The following is a 15,589-nucleotide window of genomic DNA, read 5'->3' as shown; positions in this document are numbered from 1 at the left end:
GCTGTGCCGTGTGGCCATTGGAACCTAACAGCAGGAGCTGAGATGTCAGTTCCACATGAACACTGACCTCCTCCAGACAGCACAGGAGAGCGGAGGATTTCTCAGGGGTGTGTCTCTGAGAAAGAGAAGAGCTTCTGCAGGCCAGAGAGGCACACCCGGGGTGCCTCATCTGAGCAAGCAAGGGGCACGCTGGGCAAGAATCCAGAATGCGGCCTGTGGGCTGCTTCCCACCAAGCCCCGTGCTGACACCAGCGCCTGAGAAGCCCGCAGGAAGCCAGTTTCCTATCCCGTCTGCCGCAGGAGGGCTGGCAGGGAGCAGAGTCCCGTCCCTGGAGCAACCTGGCCTGCGCGTCCAGAGCGAAGGCCACCACCATGGCTCCCGACCTTCCCGCTCTGATCTGACCCCCGGCCAGGCCCACGCCTGCGGACTCGGGGACTCCCGACACCCGGAGACGGCTCTCCTCCCCGGCGCAGTGCTGCTCGCAGAGAAGCCGCCTCCAGCCTCGGAAACGTGTTCGTCGTGAGCTCTGGAACCCCCTGGGCTTGTCCACACTGGCGCGCCCAGGGGTGCCTCCCAGAGCAGAGCATTCCTCCAGTGCCCACCATCCCCCACGGACAGGGAGCACAGTGCTGAAGCTGGGGGGTGGCTCTGGGGCTTGTTACCGTCACGCCTGTGCCTGGGGGGCAGGAACCTGGAGGACCTTCCTGACAGACCCTGACAGCCCATTACCACCTTCCCAGGGGACACAGGAAACAATGCTGAAGTCGGGGGTGGCTCTGGGGCTTGTTAGCGCCACACCTGTGCCTGAGGGAAAAGTGACACCCTGCTGAACTCCGGTGCTGCTCAGGGCCCATTACCTGCACTGTGCCAGGGAACGGGGCACCCCCTGAAGTTGGGGACCGTGAGCTGTCTCTGCATGCACTCTTCCTGGGGAACACGGAAAACCCTGAAATGTCCGCAACCCATCCCACAAAAGCTTGGGTGAGGGGGCGCCCTGGAGTTCAGGGATCCGGGGGATGCGGCCAGTTGATGCGTATCAGGCAGAAGAAATTTTCAAGGGAAAAAGAAAACTCAGATGTCCCCACAGTGAACTCCCTTGATGTGCCCTTCGAGGACCCTGCCTCCCACCCAGGGCGCACACTAGCCCCAGACCCCACCCCACCACACCGCACGCACTCACCGGGCCAGGGTCCCTCAGAGCCCGCCTTGGCTGGTCCCCCTTCTGCAGCCCAGCGCAGCTCCGGAGGCGCCCGCAGAGAGGGAGCTCCACCCCCCACACGGTAATTGGCCGAGGAGGGTTGTGCCCCGAGCCCATTGGATGGCGGCTGTACCCGGCTGCCCTTACACCCGCCTCCTCACGACGGCAGGTGGTCCCCACTGCGCCTCCTCGCCCCCACCCCTGGCTCTGCGCGGCAGGCACTGGCGGGTCGCGGGCAGGGCCCTCAGACAGCCGGCCCCATCCACGGACCCCCAGGACGGCAGACCACCCCAGAGCCCGGCCCCTTCCCTTCCCGCCGCGGCCCTGTCTGCGGAGCAGTTCCTGGCTCCCAGCAAGTTCAGCTGCTCTTACACCCTCCCAGGCTGGGGCTTTGGGAAATGCGACGGTTTCCCCCATTTCCAACGCAGTTTTAAGACCCAAAAAGTAATGCTCTAAGCGGGAGGAGCTTCACCTTGTGGTCTCACCCATGGAGTGGAGAGTGCTTCTCAGCCCTTCCGAGCATCCTTCTAGGATGAGCCCATTTGTGCTGGAAAATACACACACGCTCGGTTCTGCAGGGAAGCTCCAGGATGAACGAGAACAGCCGCCCTTCTGCGCTGTTGGAGGTGTGGCCCAGGAACACTGGTTTTTCACTTAAAAAGAAAACATATCATCGACTCTAAAGGGACAAGCTTTCTTAAACATTTTAGAGAAAAAGAGAGATTTATTCAGAACCAAGGCAAGACAGCTGCCTGGGAGACACAATCTTCACAAGGAAGGGAGTGCTCCAGGGGAGGAACATTAGGGCAGGTTTCTATATTCGCTCTGTTTTGTTTTACATACAGACTTACACATCATCAGGAGGAAGCACATTCTAGAAAGTTACAGACTTTTTCTTGTGTTTCCAGTATGTACATGACCGTATGACATTAATCGTATGGGAGCGGGAGAGGTTCTTTCATTTTTTTTTTCTTCTCTTTATGTTTGCAATGGCATTTTTGGATTATCTTTTTCTTCTGGAAGCAGATATACAACATGGGCTTGGGGCAGAAATAGGGCCCATGCTCTGAGGTTTTGCCCAGTCATTGTGAGTTTGGTGAAATGGTAAAGGATAGCTTCCCTGTCAGCCCAGGATCTAGGTCCATGGATGGTAAAAGACAGAAATTTCCACTCTCATTCTAATTACTACTAAAGAGAGGAACTTGAGACAAAAGCACCTTTAACAACAGTACCAAGAAATAAAAATGATGCCTACAGAAGTGTACCTGTTCCATGGTCAACACAGGCCACAGACACTGGGCTCCTTCCCTGCTCCTGACCACATCTCTGAAGCACACAGATAATTTCAAGTCCGAATTTTAGAACCTCCCAGTATCTTAGAGATGTCTGGCACCATTCCCTTGGACTACAGAATAAAACAGAGTAGCTCATTGTCTCAACACTAATTTAAACATGAAGCCCCCCTAAAGCTTGGATACACCGTCTTAGTTCTTTCCCTGCAGATTTTGACTAATGGAAGTCATAGTCATACCATGTAAACACTACGATGGTTGGCAAGTAAGTAATCGTTGGTACGGGAGTATTTTAGCAATGTTTATAAACATTGTCTCACTTTGTAGAAGAAGGTTGAGCTGAGTGTTTTAAAATATTATTTCAGACCGTTTTTTAAAGATTTATTTATTTATTTGACAGAGAGAGCGAGAGACAGTGAGAGAGGGAGCACAAGCAGGGATAGAAAGACAGAGAGAAACAGGGCCCCCACCAAGCAGGGAGCCTGACAAGGGGCTCAATTCCAGGACCTGAGCTGAAGGCAGACGTTTAATGACTGAGCCACCAAGGTGCCCCTATTTCCGACCTGTCTTACAGCAGACTCTGAAAATACCAGAGACTAAATCAATTTTAGAAAGATAGTTCTTTCAGTAATTTTAATAGCAGAAAAATACAATCTCTCTAATCCTAGGAATCATTGGGTATCTTACTCAGAGGTCCTCCACTGAGATAATTATCTTAATGATCATGAAAGGCAGAGGTTAAAAGGCCAAAAAAATCTGCTCCACTTGGCCACACAACAATAAAATCCTGAGACCTGACATGTTTCCTGACCCAGAATACCAGAGATAAGAGGGAAATACTATCACATATGGAATAACAAGGAATCTGGAGTCAGTCTGGGGATCCCACGTAGGTTTCTGACACTCAAATCCTCTGTGACTCGAATCATCTCTGAGCCCCTGTCTAACCATCTAGAAAATGCGATTGATAATATTTACATCATAGTTTGGATGTTTACGAGGGAGAATCCCACAAAGAGCCGGTGCGCTGGCTCTCCAGACAGGTGCTCAGGAAGCCATGATGGCTATTTCAGTCTATTGCTTTTCCAGAAGAAAGAACCCATGTTGAACCCGTATTTCTAATGGATGAATCCCAAGATGATTTTCAACCCCTAAGGAAGGAACCTGCTATTGTACCGTATCTCACTCAGAAAGCGTGCTGTTGCACTGGTGAGGACGATACAGTAGCGCCGTCATCACTAGGGCTGTACAACTTCCCATTTCCACATGGCCATGTTGTCCCACTTGGCTCAGGGCCACCAGAAAGGGCGGCTCTGGGGAGACCACAGGCCAAGGCTGCCAGGTGTGGCTGGGGCAGGCAGAACTCTGACCTAAGGCTTAACCCCTGTCTAGCTAATCGCACTGCTCTTCACAGACAGAGTGGGATTGTCTGCGAGCTCGGAGGCAGGAAAGGTGGAGGATTTCCCCTGTGATTCCCTCTCTCTCCCGTAGGATATGCAGCAAAGTTACATTTAATTTTCAGACATTGAGGGACTTCCTGGTTTCTTTTCATTACGACTATGGCTCAATTCCCCTGTGGTCTAAGAATATAACCTAGTTAATTTCAGGCTTTAAACTGCGTAGACTTGCTTCATGGCCCAACATTTCATCTACTTGGGGACATATCCTAGGACCACTTGAAAATAATGTATTCTGCACTAACTACGTAATGTTCCATATATGCCAATTACATCATATTAGTTACCAATGTTTTGTCTACTTTTCTGTCAGATATGGAGAAAGGTATATTAAAATCTTCAAGTGAGGGGCACCTGCGTGGCTCAGTGGGTTAAAGCTTCTGCCTTTGGTTCAGGTTGTGGTCTCAGGGTCCCGGGATCAAACCCCACATCGGGCTCTCTGCTTGGCAGGGAGCCTGCTTCCTCCTCTCTCTCTGCCTGCCTCTCTGCCTACTTGTGATCTGTCTGTCAAATAAATAAATAATATCTTTTCTTTTTAAATCTTCAAGTGAGGGGCACCTGGGTGGCTCAGTGGGTTAAGCCTCTGCCTTCAGCTCAGGTCATGATCTCAGGGTCCTGGGATCAAGCCCCGAATTGGGTTCTCTGCACAGAAGGGGGCCTGCTTCCCCCCTCTCCCTCTCTGCCTGCCTCTCTGCCTACCTGTAATCTCTGTCTATCACATAAAAAATCTTTAAAAAAAAAAACTTCAAAGGATGCTACTCTAATCAACATTGCATTGGAGAATCTACCAAGTGCTATAAAGCTAGAGAAACAAAAAGAATAAGAATTGAGGGGATAATTCTGACTATTCACAGATAATATGAGGGTGTACATAGAAAATCAAATTAGTTTATAGGGGCGCCTGGGTGGCACAGTGGGCTCAGTTCATGATCCCAGGGTCCTGGGATCGAGCCCCGCATCGGGCTCTCTTCTCAGCAGGGAGCCTGCTTCCTCCTCTCTCTCTCTCTCATGCTTCTCTGCCTGCTTGTGATCTCTGTCCATCAAATTTAAAAAAAAAAAAAAAAAAAAAAGACAGGACTCATCCATATGCTGTCTACAAGAGACTCATTTTGAACATGAAGATACAACCAGACTGAAAGTGAGGGGATGGAAAACCATTTCTCATGCCAACAGACCTCAAAAGAAAGCTTGGGTAGCAATTCTTATATCAGACAAATTAAATTTCAAACTAAACTCTGTAGTAAGAGATGCAGAAGGACACTATATCATAATTAAAAGGTCTATCTAAAAAGAAGACCTAACAATTGTAAATATCGGTGCCCGCAACATGGGAGCAGACAAACTACATAAACCATCTTTAACCAAAATAAAGAATCATATTGATAGTAATATATAAATATTAGGAGACCTCAACATTCTACTCTCAGCAATAGACAGATCATCTAAGCAGAAGATCAACAAAAAACCAAGAGCTTTGAATGACACATTGGACCAGATAGATTTCCCAGACACATACAGACCATTCCACCTTAAAAAAAAAAAAAACAGAATACTCATTCTTCTCAAATTCACATGGAGCTTTCTCCAGAACAGACCACATACTGGGTCACAAATCAGGCCTCAACTGATACCAAAAGATTGAGATGATTGCCTGCCTATTTTCAGACCACAATTGTGTGAAACTGGAACTCAAACACAGGAAGAACTTAGGAAGGAACTCAAACACTTAGAAGTTAAAGAACATTCTGCTCAAGAATGATTGGGTCAACCAAGAAATTGAAGAATAACTTAAACAGCTCATAGACACCAATGAAAATAAAAGAACATCCATTCAAAACCTATGGGATACAACAAAGGCAGTACTAAAAGGGAAATACATAGCCATCTAAGACTCTCTCAAAAAATTAGAAAAATCCCAAACGCACAAGCTAAGCTTACACCTAAAGATCCTAGCAAAAGAACAGAAAATAAGACCTAAACCAAAGAGGAGAAGAGAAATAATAAAGATCAGCACAGAAATCAATGAAACAGAAACCTGAAAAACAGTAAAAGAGATCAACGAAACTAGAAGCCGGTTCTTTGAAAGAATTGGTTAAGATCAATAAACCTCTGGCCAGACTTATTCAAAAGAAAAAGGGAAGGATGCAAATCAATAAAATCATAAATGAAATGGAAGAGATCATGACTAACACCAAGGAAATAGAAACAATTACACGGAATTATCACCAGCAACTATGTGACAACAAATTAAGCAATCGGGAAGAAATGGATGCATTCCTAGAAACGTACAAGCTACCAAGACTGAAACAGGAAGATATAGATCATCTGACTAGACAAATAACGAGCATGGAAATTGAAACAGTAATCAAAAGCCTCCCCAAAAACAAGAGGTTAGGGCCAGATGACTTCCCAGGGGAATTCTACCAAACATTTAAAGACAAAATAATATCTATTCTACTGAAGCTCTTTCAAAAAATAGAAATAGAAGGAAAAATTCCAAACTCATCCTATGAGACCAGAATTACCTGATCCCAAAACCAGGCAACCCATCCAAAAGAAGAATTTCAGACCAAGATCCCCGATGAACACGGATGCCAAAATACTTGACAAGATCCTAGCCAATAGGACCCAACAGTCCGTTAAAAGGATGATTCACCAGGACCAGTGAGAGTTATGTCTGGGCGGCAAGGGTGGTTCAGAATCTGCAAATCTATCAGTGTGATAGAGCACAGTGACAAGAGAGGGAACAAGAACCACATGACCTTCTCTACTGATGCAGAGAAAACATTTGGCAAAATGCAGCATGGTTTCTTGATGAAAACTCTTCCATGTGTAGGGATAGAGGAAACATACCTCAATATCATAAAAGTCATTATGAAAACTCCGTGGAAAATATCATTCTCAATGGGGATAAAATGAGAGCTTTTCCCTTAAGGTCAGGAACACAACAGGGATGCCACTCTCACCACTATTGTTCAACACAGTACTAGAAGTCCTAGCCTCAGTAATCAGACAACAAAAAGAAATAAAAGGCATTTAACTTGGCAAAGAAGTTCTCTCCTCACAGAAAACATGATATTTTACCCAACAGACTCCACCTCCAAATGACTAGAACTCATACAGCAATTCAACAACATGGCAGGATACAAAATCAAGGCACAGAAATCACTTGCATTTCTACATACTAACAATAAGACTGCAGAAAGAGAAATGAAGGAATTAATTCCATTTATCATAGCACCAAAACCTGTAAGATACCTTGGAATAAACCTCACCAAAGAGGGAAAGGATCTATACTCTAGAAACTACAGAACACTTAAGACAGAAATGGAGGGGAAGATACACGAGATGGAAAAGCATTCCATGCTCATGGATTGGAAGAATAAACATTGTGAAAACGTCTATGATGCCCAGAGCAATCTACATTTGCAATGCCATCCCTATCAAAATACCATTGACTTTTTCAAGGACCTGGAACAAACAATCCTAAAATTGATATGCAACCAGAAAAGACCCCAAATCGCTGGGAGAATGTTGAAAAAGAAAACCAAAGCTGGGGGCAACACATTCCCACCCTCAAACTCCATTACAAAGGTGTGATCATCAAGACAGCATGGTACTGGCACAAAAACAGATACATAGACCAATGGAACAGAATAGAGAACCCAGAAATGGATCCTCAACTCTATGGTCAGCTAATCTTCAGCAAGGCAGGAAAGAATCATCAATGGAAAAAAGACAATGTCTTCAATAAATGGTACTGGGAACATTGGACAGCCACATGCAGAAGAATGAAACTGGACCGTTCACTGACTCCATACACAAAGATAACTCAAAATGGATGAAAGACCCTGTAATTTCACTGCTGGGTATTTACCCCCAAGATATAGATAGTGAAAAGAAGGGCCATCTGTACCCCAATGTACTTAGCAGCAATGGCCACAGTCACAAAACTGTGGAAAGAGCCAAAATGTCCTTCAACAGATGAATGGATAAGAAGATGTGATCCATATGTACAAAGGAGTATTATGCCTCCATCAGAAAAGATGAATACCCAACTTTTGTGTCAACATGGATGGGACTGGAAGAGATTATGCTGAGTGAAATAAGCCAAGCAGAGAGTCAATTATCATATGGTTTCACATACCTGTGGAGCATAAGGAATAACATGGAGGACATTAGGAGAAAGAGAGGAGAAGGGAGTTGGGGGAAATTGGAGGGAGAGATAAACCATGACAGACTGTGGGCTCTGAGAAATAAAGTGAGGGTTTTGGAGGGGAGGGTGTGTGGGTTGGGTGAATCTGGTGGTGGGTATTAAGACAGCCTATATTGCATGGAGCACTGGGCGTGATGCATAAACCGTGAATCTTGGAACACTGAAAAAATAAAATAATGTATGAAAGACCTCAATGTGAGACAGGAATCCATCAAAATCCTAGAGGAGAGCACAGGAAGCAACCTCTTCCACCTTGGCCACAGCAAATTCTTGCAAGACACGTCTCTGGCAAGGGAAACAAAAGCAAAAATGAACTTTGGGGTCTTTAACAGGATCAAAAGCTTCTGCACAACCAAGCAAACAGTCAACCACACCAAGAGGCAACTCACAGAATCAGAGAAGATATTTGCAAATGACATTACAGATAAAGGGTTGGTATCCAAGATCTATAAAGAACTTCTCAAACACAACACCCAGAAAACAAATAATCCGCTCAAGAAAGGGGCAGAAGACATGAACAGACACTTCTCCAAAGAAAACATACACATGGCCGGCCAACAGACACATGAAAAATGCTCCACATCACTTGCAATCAGGGAAACACTTGTCAGGGAAACACATATCAAAACCACATTAAGATGCCACCTTACACCAGTTAGAATGGCCAAAACTGACAAGACAGAAAACAACAAATATTGGAGAGGATGTGGATAAAAGGGAAAGAATCCTCTTCCACTGTTGGTGGGAATGCAAGCTGGTCCCTCCACTCTGGAAAACAGTATGGAGTTTCCTCAAGACATTAAAAATAGAGCTACCCTATAACCCAACAATCACACTCCTGAGTATTTACCCCAAAGATACAGACAGGGGCGAAAAGAAGGGGCACATGCACCCCAATGTTCATAGCAACAATGTACACAATAGCCAAACTGCGGAAGGAGCCGAGATCTCCTCAACGGATGAATGGATAAAGAAGATGTGGTCCATACACATGATGGAATATCACTCAGCCATCAGAAAGGATGAACCCCCACCATCTGCATCAACATGGATGGAACTGGAGGGGATTATGCTGAGTGAAATAAGTCAAGCACATGGTTTCAGTCATATGTGGAACGTGAGGAATAGTGTGGAGGACCTTGCCAGACCTCAAGCCCCTCCCACAGACGAGAACTGTCTCCCCCATTTTCATACTGACCCTGAGAGTCACTGAGGTCATGCAGCTGCTCAAGGTCCCTCGTCCCCAGAACAATACCCTACAGCACTATGCTAGGAGAACAGGGGCTGGGGAGGAAGCCGGGGCTGCCTCTGGCCTCCACGCAGCCAGGGACACACCACCCTCCAGGGCCTTTCCCTCCAGAATGTTCCTCTCCTTGCCCTGGGGGACTCCTCTGGACAAATCCACACAGGTGCTCATTATGGGAGTGGGACAGGGGTTCCCCAGGGCCTCATTCTCTCTGCTCAACAGCAGGGAGAATCGCTTCCCCTGCCTCCTCTCCAGTGAGCGGCTCACCAACATCCCCGCTGCACGGCTCCGGAGCCTTCAGAATCCGGAAGGCGGTTTCCGCGGCCAGCTGCAGCCACCGGCGACCTGTGACCGGCCCAAGACGCCGGTCCTTGCCTGGTCTCACCCTGGTGCTGGCTCTCTGGGAACAGACACCACCACTCTGCCGGAATCTCGGTGCTTCTCCAGACCGGGCTGGCTTCTCTGCTGAAGACCTTGTGTTCACTCCTCAGCTGACAAGCAAGGGCTTGCCACCCCGTGTACCTGTTCCTGAAGGAAGGACCTGGCTCTGACCGCAGGCACCCAGTCTCGAGATCAACAGTCATGCCATTCGCTCGTTCATCCCCCACCACGGCCATCTCCAACTCTAAGGATCCGGAGCGGACGCAACAGACCGACTGATCATCTGGAAAGAAGCGGCGGAACATCAGTGCCCGAGACCCGGACATGAAGGTAGGAAGATGGTCTTGTAGGTGACGTGCACGTTCTAGAATACCGAATGAGGTTTGGGGACATATCCTGGAATATTCTGATGACAGATTTGCCTTCTGGAAGCCTCAGGGTTCGATGAGGGGACACATATGTGCACATATGTGTCTGAGTATTCGGGAATGTGTGTGTCCCTGGGGTACTGGTGTTGGTTGTGTGATTTTACTGTTCTGCACCTGGTTTTGGGGTTTGGTGTGTCTGGAGGGGAACTGTTAAGGGCCTGGCTGGCTGAACGGGTGTGTGTCTACGTGATCCCAGACTTAGAAAACTGGACTCTCTAGAACAACGTCTCTAGCACCTTTGGGCCCCAAGCCTGAATGCCAGCTCTCGCCTGTATTCCTCTCCCCGAGGCCCCCGTGCTCTGCAGCAAGCTCGGGGTTCGCAGGTCCTCCATCCTCCGCAGCCTCTGGCAGGGTAGAGCCCGGCTTAAACATATGTGCACAGATGTAAAGCAAGGCTCTTGGAATTAGGGAGCTTTGGGTGAAATCCTGACAAGCATTTACAAACAGTGTGGCCCGGGCAAGCTGTTTAACCTCAGCCGCCCGCCTACCTTCCTCTTAGGACAGGAGTATTGCCTCACTTGCAGGTGAGTCAAGACCAGAGTTCGTCAATAAAAAGACCTGAACTCACAGCCGGCTCTGGCCCTGACCGGAGTGGGAGCGCCCACAGACCTCTCCTGACTCGCAGGTGCAGATGGGAAGAGCGAGCACTTACGAGACGCCCACTCGGTCCCGGGCCTGTTCTGAGAGCTCTCCGTGCTTCACCCCCCCACCCAGTCCACTTTCAAGTAGGACACGGAGCCACGGGCAGGTGAAGCCGCGTGCCCAGGGTCGTTCCGCTGGGCGATGGCAGAGCCGAGACTGGAGCTCGGCGGTCTGACGCCCCCGCCCTTGCTCTGACTCACACCACGAACACCGGTTCCGTCTCCCGAGCATAAATGGAACCCAATAAGCATGACGTGCTCTGGGGGAAAGAGATTTCCCTGAAACATTTTAAAGAAAATTAGGGCCTCATGATTTTTAAACTCAGAATAGTGACTACAGAGTTTATCTATCTCCACACCCCTGCCAGGAAGTGTGCAGGAGCGAGATTTCGCTGTAACATTGAGTCCTCGCATCTACCGTATGGATCTACCGTATGGTTTCTGTACCATTAGGAAATGCGACTCAGTGTCACTCTGCAGGGTTAAAGCCTTCTGTGTTGGGTCCCCTTTTCACTCAAGGACAATGTTTTTTTTTTTTGTTTTTTTTTTTTGCCAGTGAGAGCCAGGCTATAAGACAGGAGCCCTGGAGACCATCTAGGTCAGACTCCTCCTCTTACACGTGGAACAGGAAGGCAAGGGAGATGCAGTGACTTCCCCATATCAAATAATCCAGCTGCCCCAGGGCAATTACGCTGGTGGGACCCAGGGCTTCTAGCTTCCTGTTCTGCCAGAGGACTCTGGGCTTCAAGGCCCCCAGATCATGACCACCACGCGGGGAGAAGCCAGAGAGGCATGGATGATGGTGACAGCCTAGAACACAGACTCCCCACAGAGCAGCACTCAGTAGTCAGCGCTAATGGTTGTATTCTCCGAAGTAGAATCCCTGAAACAAAGAAGGCCATAGACGGTTCTCATCTCTTAAGTAACAGCTCTACCCAGACTAGGGCACTGCACTTACTCACAAGCACTACACACTTTGGAAGGAGGGAGGGAGGCTGGGGGGGGGGGGGACTCTGTCTTCCAGTATCTGAAGGACTAGTCTATGGGAGGGAGATCAGATTCCTGCTTGGACCGGAGGAGTGCAGTGAGAAGCCAGCCAGGAGCAGAAAACGCACAGATTTGGAAAGGAGACAAGCCCGACTACAAGCCCCACGGGGCCACTCACTAGCTGTGACCTTGGCCAGTCTTCCCTCTCCCGGTCTAAGTCTGCTCTTCCAACAAGTGGAAATTCCTTCTCCCCCAAAGAATCTGCTAAATAATTCATCAGCCAAGCTGTGCTGAGGTAGGGCTAGGACTCCCGTCTGTATTGAGAGCGACTCCGCTCCCTCCCAACCGATCCCCGCCCCGCCCCCGGGCAGCCGGGATCTCTTTAGCTCCCTGAGGGTAAACTCACCCTGGCTCAGCCTCCTTCCAAACCCTCTGGGAGTTTCCTCCCGCAGGCCAACCACAGCACCGGGGAGCGCTTCCTCCTGCTGGGTTTCTCCGACTGGCCCGCGCTGCAGCCCGGCCTCTTCGCCTGCTCTGCTACCTCCTGACCCTGGCGGGCAACTCGACCCTCGTGCTGCTGGCCGTGCGCGACCCGCGCCTGCACACACCCATGTACTACTTCCTGGGCCACCTGGCGCTGGTGGACGCGGGCTTCACGACGAGCGTGGCGCCCGCGCTGCTGGCCAGCCTGTGCGGCGCGGAGCTGTGGCTGCCCCGCGCGGGCTGCCTGGCCCAGCTGTGCGCGTCGCTGGCGCTGGGCTCCGTGGAGTGCCTGCTGCTGGCGGTGATGGCGCTGGACCGCGCGGCCGCCGTCGTGCACCCGCTGCGCCACGCCGAGCTCGCCTCCCCGCGCCGGTGCCGCGCGCTGGCCTGCGCCTCCTGGCTGGGCGGCCTGGCCAACTCCGCCGCGCAGAGCGCGCTCCTGGCCGCACGGCCGCTGTGCGCGCCCCGCCGGCTGGACCACTTCATCTGCGAGCTCCCCGCGCTGCTGCAGCTGGCCTGTGGCGGTGACCGCGACGCCACCGAGCGCCGGATGTTCGCTGCGCGCGTGGTCATCCTGCTGCTGCCGTCCGCCGTCATCCTGGCCTCGTACGGCGCCGTGGCCCGCGCCATCTGCGGCATGCGCTCCCGGGGCGGCCGCAGCAAAGCGCTGGGCACGTGCGGGTCCCACCTGACCGCCGTCTGCCTCTTCTACGGCTCGGCCATCTACACCTACCTACAGCCCACGCGCCGCTACGACCAGGGCCGGGGCAAGTTCGTTTCGCTCTTCTACACCGTGGTCACCCCGGCGCTCAACCCGCTCATCTACACCCTCAGGAACAAGCACGCGAAGGGGGCCGCCAGGAAGCTCCTGCGCAGTGTGGGGGGAGGGCAGGCTGGGCGGTGAGTGCGGGGCGGGGGCGGGAGGAAGGGGTGAGCCGCGGGCCACGGATGGGAATGTGCATTGGGAAGGCAGCGAGCCCTCGGCCTGTCCGTTTCCCTGTGAGAATGGGCAACATGTGTCCTCAGGGAGTCGGAGGTCCGTGGGGAGGCCCCATTCTCCGCTCCCCTCCCCAATGTTCCTCTGCTTCAGGGCAAATCCCGCTATGCTGCATATACAGGTTCAGGGAGGGGAAGTGGCCTGCCGGCTCTCTCTTAAGCTGATGAAGAGAGAAGGCATGATTTCGAGAGGACCTTTCCCGTCCTCAGGGGTCCAGTGACAATGCCCGGAGAGTCCACACGCTGGTAACACCCTGTACGGCAGGACAACTAACGTTCCCTCTCCCCCAGTCTGATGGCGCACACCGTGAAGACCCCACAGTGTCTGGCCTCAGGAGTCCCCCAAGTTGACAGAGCAATCCCAGACTCTGCCCTGCGGGAGACCCATCCAAAACAAGGAGCCGCAGTTGCTCGTCCAGGGAAATCAGTCCAACCTAATGCCCACCTAACCAGGTCACTAGTGCCACCAAGAGCACTGGAGCCCAAAGCAGAACAAGGAATTCCCCTAAGTAGGGGTGGTGCCACTGGGATTCAGCTGGATTCTCTTCTGCACGAGGTGGTTCTTGAGCAAGTTTAAAGAGCAGAAGGGACAAGGCATGTCTAAGATGGTGCGAAAAATGTGTTCTTGACCAGTCATGAGACACAAGAGGGACAGTGACAAAGGAGTGAGTGAGGAAGATACAGGAAGATCCACATTCCCGAGGGAGGAGCAGACACAGAGGTGGGGGGTGCAGGAGGGAGCCAGGAAAAGGCTCTGTCAGCCAGAACCCCGGGCACAGCCTCCAGAGTCAACCCAGAGACCAACTGAGAGCCCCCACCTGAAAGATGCCCCCACCCCAGAGAAGACCTGCCAGACCCGAACGCAGGCAGGACAGAGACGGCTCCACGACCACACCTTCCCCAGGGACCCCCGCACACTGGAGAACAAAATCTGAGTCCCCAGGGGAGGTGTCGTCCACGCGCACCATCATCTCCAGAAGTAAGAACAGCTGGACTCAGCGTGGGGCGTAGAGCGTGAGATGGCGCACCGCGGCGGGGTCATTTCCTGCCGAACAACGTTAAATGAGGACAGAGAAGACAGTTTAGTTGAATTTCTAAATTCTTTATTACTTAGACTGTAATCATACCAGAGGAATTAACACACTTCAATATAAATCCTTTCACTGTTCTCTACAATCAGAAATTCAATTTAATTCAACATACTGAGTGATATTACAGATGAAATATGCCGGTGGGAACACAGGAGTTAGGGGAACCTGGATCCCAATGTGGAACTTACTATCCTGTTGGACGGAAGAAATAGGAATTTTTCTAAAAATCAGAGGGACGAGGGAAAGGATTGAATTCCAAGCTGGCTTTGATGCTGTCTCTACTGTGCCTTAAAATATTGTTTTCTATTTTCAGTAATATATACAATGCAGACACCTAATCAACTGTGTTCGATCAAAAAATCATGGAGTTAGAAACTTTTCTGCAGTCTTCCTTCCCACTTCACCCCTAACTTTCCATCTTTCTCTTTCTTGTTAATTTGGGGAAATCATCAAAGGATGTGGGGGGAGTGAGAGCTATCAGCGGGCTCACCCCCCAATGCAGTAGTCTGCCAGCCAGAGTGAAGCGCCCCGTCTGACGCCGTAATCCGCCATGCTCTTCCCGTCTTCCAGCCTCTTGCCATTGCAAGTCACAATCTGTTGCTCAGGCGCGATCGCGGTCTTGGTCTCGACCATCTGTTTCACCTGGGCCACTGAGCTGGACCTTCGCACCTGGAGGAGGTGCCTCTGCCCCCCATCACAGGACTGCACCAGAGTCACGGGCAGCTCCTCATCACTGGGCGTCACCACCTTCAGAGTGAGGTGGATGGTCGTCTCCTTGTCAATGCCGTAAGACGACAGCCTCCTCTGGGGCTTCAGCATCTTGGAGCCCAGCAACAGGACCTGGTCCTGCACAGGAATCTTGGTCTTCGCCCGGACGTGTTCTTTGATCTTCCTCACTGTGTCATCCGAGTTAGCAGCGAAGGTCATGGATGTCCTTCCCTCAGAAGAGACCGTCACCTGGACAACGAAGGCCAAGAGACCGCAAATCAAGGTGCCTGGAACGCCTGCCACCTTGACACCACTGTCCCCTCCGTGCCCGGCCCCGCCCTCCCTGCCTGCCTGGTCCTCCAGCTCCTATACAACAGGCTCTGTCCCTCCCTTTTGTGGAACTTCTCTTGGGGAATCTCAAGCTTTTAACGCAGGAAAATCATTGTTTTCCTTTGCAGCCACGC

At 50.7% G+C, this 15,589-nt stretch overlaps 1 protein-coding gene and 1 pseudogene across 1 annotated transcript in view; one reads left to right on the top strand and one right to left on the bottom strand.

Annotated features, from left to right (window-relative positions):
* The first annotated feature begins 206 nt into the window (after window positions 1-206).
* LOC123390252 lies at window positions 207-14,419 on the top strand (annotated as a pseudogene).
* Window positions 14,413-15,589, bottom strand: part of UBD (ubiquitin D) — a 28,599-nt gene continuing 27,422 nt past the window's right edge. The window contains exon 3 of the mRNA XM_045073930.1: window positions 14,413-15,374. Within this exon, the coding sequence (XP_044929865.1) occupies window positions 14,904-15,344 (441 nt within the window). The 5' untranslated portion in view covers window positions 15,345-15,374 and the 3' untranslated portion in view covers window positions 14,413-14,903. The remainder of the gene's footprint in view (window positions 15,375-15,589) is intronic.

Source organism: Mustela putorius, unplaced genomic scaffold (genome assembly GCF_011764305.1).
Source record: "Mustela putorius furo isolate JIRA1106 unplaced genomic scaffold, ASM1176430v1.1 tig00537295_pilon_pilon_pilon, whole genome shotgun sequence".
Lineage (NCBI taxonomy): Eukaryota > Metazoa > Chordata > Mammalia > Carnivora > Mustelidae > Mustela > Mustela putorius.
This window is presented reverse-complemented; position numbering and strand designations above follow the sequence as displayed.